This window comes from Bombyx mori, chromosome 13 (genome assembly GCF_030269925.1).
Source record: "Bombyx mori chromosome 13, ASM3026992v2".
Lineage (NCBI taxonomy): Eukaryota > Metazoa > Arthropoda > Insecta > Lepidoptera > Bombycidae > Bombyx > Bombyx mori.
Window position 1 is genome coordinate 14,161,427 of NC_085119.1, and position 6,068 is coordinate 14,167,494.

The window sequence follows — 6,068 nt, forward strand, 5'->3', positions numbered from 1 at the left end:
CAACTGGGGACTCATCGCCTCCAAGACGACGCGCAGGGGCAAGAGGAACCAGCCGGTAGCCTCATTCACCCAATTGGGATGGGTGCTACATGGTCTCGACGGCAATAACGCAAAAGAGGTCAACTTCCTCACCTGCGCCCATGTATCGATGCGCGAAGAGGCCTTGGACAGACAGATGAAGGAGCACTTCACGATAGAGTCGCACCCAAGTGTCCGAGCATGGATATGGAGGCGAAGGCGTTTGGCATCTTGGAGAAGGAGGACGACAGAGGTCGGAGACGCGAGGACGGCCGCTTCGAAGCTTGGACCTACAATCCCTGTTCGGAGTGTTGTTGCGGTTCCGGCAAAGGCTCGTCACGGTTGTCGCGGACATCAAGGAGAGGTTCCTGCAGATAAGGATCAGGGACGTGGACCGCGACAGCCCAAGATTCCTCTATAGAGAAGATCGACGCGAGGCCGCTCCAAAGAGTATAGAATGACGTCGGTCATATTCGGAGCGGCCTGTTCACCGAGCACGGCGTCGTTCGTTACAAATAAGAATGCCAAGGATTACGGACATCGATATCCAGAAGCCGCGCGGGCAATAGAAGGCACTGCGTTCTGGCGAGCCTCGCAGGCGGTGCGACCCCAGGAGACATAGAGCTGGGGTCGAAGGAAGAAAAGACCCTGGGCCTGCGGTGGTTTTACGAGTCGGACGAGATGGGATTCCGGACACATCCACGAGACCCAAAGGATGTAGAAGCACGAACCCCGACCAAACGAGAAGTGACTAGCGCGGTAATGTCAACCTTCGACCCTATGGGGCTGGCATCACCCGTGCTAATAGAAGGGAAAGCGCTCATTCAGAGCATTTGGCGGAGCGGGATCGACTGGGACGACGTCATCCTGGAAAAGGACGAGGTGGCGTGGAAACGTTATATGGAGAACCTTCGCATGTTGCAAGGCCTCCGAATAGCAAGGTGCTTCTCGTACTGTAACACTGAGGGGGAGCTGCACACGTTCACCGACGCCAGCGAGAAGGCCTACGCGTGTGCAGTCTATTGGCGTCAGAAGACAGACGAGAGCACCTACCGCGTCACGCTTCTAGCAGGGAAAGCCAGGGTGACCCCACTGAGACCAGTCTCTATCCCAAGGCTGGAGCTGCAAGCTGCACTGCTGGGGACAAGGATGGCGCAGGCGATAGCGAACGAATTGGACATCGCGGTCGGCAGAAGGACGTACTGGACTGACTCCAGTACAGTTCTGACATGGATAAAGACCGACCCACGCACGTTCAAACCTTTCGTTGCGCACCGACTCGCCGAGATAGAAGAGTCAACGAAGCCCCAAGAATGGCGATGGGTGCCTGGCTCGCAGAACCCAGCAGACGACGCAACTAGAGAGGCGCCGGCGGATTTCGACCACACGCATCGGTGGTTTAATGGACCCGAGTTCCTGATGTGGGATGAATCGCGCTGGCCCAAGCCGCGAACATTCAAGCAAGAACCGTCTGGAGAAGAGAAAGAGGCCTACCTGGTCGCCACGGCGAGGACCGCTGACGCTCAACCCACGCCCGATCCGCACAGATTCTCGAGCTGGGTCAGGTTATTGAGAGCAACAGCCAGGGTCCTCCAATTTATCGAGCTGTGTCGACCCCGGAAGGAGAGCGCCTGCGTGTCCAGACAATTGGAGCAGCAAGATCCCACGTGGAGGACGACGCGAGCGAAGCAGCCCCGATCAACATGGAAGATAAGGACTCCAGAAGCACCTACAGAAGCGTGGCTGCCGCTCGATCCGCCCCACTTGAAGAAGGCGGAGAAGATCCTACTGAGAAGCAGCCAAGGAGAGAGCTTCGGTGAAAAAGATCCCGAACGTCACCCCAAGTTGCGACGGCTCGACGTCGTGATGGAAGATGGCCTGTTGCGCCTGCGCGGACGTATTGACGCAGCGCAATACATAGATGCAGGCTGCAAGCGACCGATCGTGCTGGACGGGAAGCACGTGATAGCGAGATTATTGATCAAACACTATCACGAGGCGTTCCAGCACGGTAACCACGCAACGGTGATGAACGAGGTGCGGCAGCGCTACTGGATCCTAGGTCTAAGATCGATCATTCGAGCGACGGCCGTCCGATGCCAGTGGTGCAAGGTCTATCGGAGTACACCACGACTACCGCCCACCGGAGACCTGCCGATAGAGCGGCTACGACATGGAGAGCCGCCGTTCACCTGTGCTGCCGTCGATTACTTCGGGCCGATGACGGTGACTGTAGGACGACGTCACGAGAAGAGGTGGGGCGTGCTGTTCACATGCCTCACCACGAGAGCAGTCCACATGGAGCTAGCAGCGTCACTGACGGCAGACTCAATGCTGTTAGCGCTGCGCAGGATGGCCGCCCGACGAGGAATGCCCAAAGTCATTTACAGCGACAATGGGACTAACTTCGTCGGCGCCAACAAGGAGCTCAAGCAGGCAATCGAGAATGCAAGGGAAGCAGACGTCGTGTCACGGGCCGCTCAGATGAACATAAAATGGAAGTTCATCCCGCCAGGAGCGCCGAACATGGGAGGCGCGTGGGAACGTTTGGTGCGGTCCGTGAAGACCGCGCTGGCAGTCACACTGAAGGAAAGACACCCGAGGGAAGAAGTTCTGCACACTCTTCTGTTGGAGGCGGAGCACGTCGTCAATTCGAGACCGCTCGTCGCCAGGGAAGAGAGTTGGGAGTCAGAAGCACTCACGCCGAACCACTTCCTCATAGGGAGATCCTGCGGAGCTCCAAGCATCGGCGACTACAGAGACGAAGACCTGACCGGCAAAAAGAACATGGAGAGTGGCGAAGCGTATGGAAGACCACTTCTGGAGTAGGTGGGTCAAGGAATACCTGCCTACGCTGCTGCCCAGGAAGATCGACGGGAGAGCAGCTGGCGAGGACTTGCAGTGTGGGGATACCGTCCTCATAGTGGACTCCACGCTGCCACGCAACACATGGCCACGCGGGCAAGTTGTCCACACCTATCCAGGCCCCGACAACCGCGTACGAACCGTCAACGTCAGAACGAGCGGCGGCCTGCTTGAGAGACCTGCCTCCAAGATGATCCTGCTGGTGCCTGCAACGAGCGACGAGCCCACGCCCATAGAGTCGCCACGACAAGGAGTCGGTGCTACGCACGAGGGGGAGGATGTTGGCGACAGCGGCGTCGCCCCATAATTATAGAATAAGTTGAAGAATATAATAGAATATAGAATAGAATAATAGATTTATATAGATACGTACATAGACATAGAGTTATAACAAATAGATAAATAACAAATAGATAAATTATATAGAGTGCATATAGATAGATAAGGATATAGATAACGTGCACATAGATTTTACTAAGAATAGAACGTAAGTTGCTTTGAAATAAATAGTATACACTTTTGCTTTATTATTCCCGATAGTTTTAAGATTAGCATATTAACTTAAATGAACACGCGCCCGGCCCGCGTCCCGAAACGATGTAACAAACAGCATTTATCTGTGTTCAGGACCGGGTATTTTGTTTATACGGGCGCGTCATATAGATTAAGCATAGAATAAGTTATATGTATCGATAGGGATTACAACATAGAATAGTTAAGTATAAGGCATTAGTATATACATTTATTAAATAAATAGATATAACGAATAAACCGAGCCGATCATAGTGAAAATGATCTCGACGAGAGCCGTATTTTACACGAGATCTCTGTAGGGTAACATTCCGAGGTAGTTAAGCGACCCTGCGACGCTGTCAGGTACCTTTATCACCCATACCAGTAAAGGAGGGATCTCACACAATGCGTCATTATCTTCAATATATTGGAACCTAAAAATGTAGAAAGTTTTTTCTAAATCAGACATAAAAGGTGGTTAGAGTTTGTATTTATTTATGGCAGAACAATATTACAATTGTGGACAAAACTTAACTGGGCTGGAAATAATATACTAGAAATTGAAATAATGGTTATCTGTAAAATCGGTTTACGGACGATAGTTTTAATGATAACGTCAGTAGCAGAACTATTCGAACTGCTAGCTTTGACGTCACGTAAGAAGAGAGATAAATGTGTCACAAGCCAACGCTTGGGCCGATCTTGCCTCTCTGTCTCTTGTTCCGCGCTCTCGCTTGCACGCTTAGGCTCAGGCGGAACGTGACACTTTTTCGTGGGTGCAGCCATTGTTCATCGATTTATAAATCGTTATCACGTCAAACAAATAAATATGATTATTAATTATTTGTCAATGTTTTCACTTAGGAAACATATATAAAATAATATTTACAAATTCAAAATGTTTTCATGTAAAAACGAATAAAAATGTCTCACAATCAAATTTGTAGACTCGAGTTATGTTTACCTTTTTTTTGGCTACGTTCGTCGGCCGGTCTAACCGAAAAGTTAGCTATAGGGACATGTTTCACCTATTAAGTAAGAGTCCTTCACAAAATAAGGGATATCTAGTTTGAGACCCTTTCATTACTAGTGAGAATTTAATCACACGCTTTGCAAGACTATTTTTTTTTGTATTAATCGCCTCATTGAATTATTTAGTGGTGGACTCTGATTTCTGTATGAGTCTATTCCCAGTCGGTACCTTTTCTTGATAGATAGATAGATAGATATTTGTGTTTTGAACTTGCCCGTTCTTGTCTTTGTGTTTGAGTCTAGTTTAAGGTATTTATTTTGACGTGAAAATTTAATTATTAGCGTTTTTATACTCTCAAAGCGAATAACAAATTTTAATTTTTATAAGCTTATAGCTATAAGTATATATAAATTTTCCTAACCGTTTTTTTTTAATTTTTATTAGAATTTATTAGTTCTAATATGTTCTATTTGATTTATAAGTTTAGTGCAAAACACCCTTTAGTTTCCACCAGCCAGCGCAGACAATGTTGTGCAAACATGGTTCGTCCACAACTCTTGGTTCGTTAGCGGGACGCAACGGACTTGCTGCTGTAAAATAACACCTATATTTTTATGTTAGCGCTGTTTCAGCTGGATTTTAAAGCTGTATGGGTATATTGTTTTGAACTTGCAAGCAGAATATTAGAATTTACAGTGCAGCTACGTTGCAAATATCTTTTAGTATCGATCGCAGAGTTTTTACATGTGTTGATGTTAGAAAAGTCAATCGACAATACATATATTCAAATGGTTTTTAATGTTAAATATGATTATAGTTGTTCTTTACAAAAAAACACGGTTTGTAAATCAAAATGAAATTTTTGGTGGTAAAAACATTCTGGGCACAAAATATTAATAAACGGCTTTGGCATGCATCCATTACGCTACATCAAGATCCATCATCCGATAACGTAACTGCCGCCATTGAGACATGAGTTTTAATTTTCAATCCGGAACGCATTACTGCTTCTCAGCAGAAATAGGTGGGGTGGTGGTCCATAGATGGCTTATAAGACGTCCTACCATCAGAATAATTTGTTCTTTATGTCGGTATTCTATGTTATGGCCAAATAATTCATTGATGTACGCTTTTTACCTTAATTAAACCTCGGGGGACAGACAGTCTTTGGTTTGCGACTGAGGCCTTCCTAGACAGTCTGCAATTTCCGAAGTTCTCTGGTCCTTTCGTTTTAACGCTTTTGTATGCCGTCTAATCAATTTACGTGTCCAGTTATAGGGCCGGGGAGCAATCGATACGTATTGATTCGAATCAATACGTCCCTACAAAGTTGGAAGGTGCCTATTCAAAATCTAAAGATAGTCGACTAATCGTAAGCTTCTAAGCTATTTTCCATCCTTTTTGGGTTTTTTTAACTCAATAAAAGCCTTCTATTGGAATTTGATTTGTTAAGGGAATTAATAATATGAGATTGTTACTTATTAAAATCACCTGTGTTCATCATAGGCACATAAAGAGTAGGGTATCTTCTGTGGAAAACACCAGAACTTTTCCCACACTGATAGTGCGCGTCATATTGTGCCCTCGCCGAAGCCATCGATTTAATGCAAAGAAATTTAAAACTACTAGAAAAAGGTACTTTTTTTTGCCATTATCTACCGATTATAGATTATCTGATGGCAAGTAAGCATCATTGCTC

At 46.9% G+C, this 6,068-nt stretch overlaps 1 protein-coding gene across 1 annotated transcript; it reads left to right on the forward strand.

The window, feature by feature from the left end:
- The first annotated feature begins 699 nt into the window (after positions 1-699).
- On the forward strand, positions 700-2,847 carry LOC119629387 (uncharacterized). Its single transcript, XM_038015070.1, has one exon. The coding sequence runs from the start codon at positions 700-702 to the stop codon at positions 2,845-2,847; it is 2,148 nt and encodes a 715-aa protein (XP_037870998.1).
- Positions 2,848-6,068: the final 3,221 nt, after the last annotated feature.

Excerpts from the sequence above, each read along its gene's own strand:
- LOC119629387 (XM_038015070.1), top strand. The coding sequence starts at position 700 with ATGGGATTCCGGACACATCCACGAGACCCAAAGGATGTAGAAGCACGA.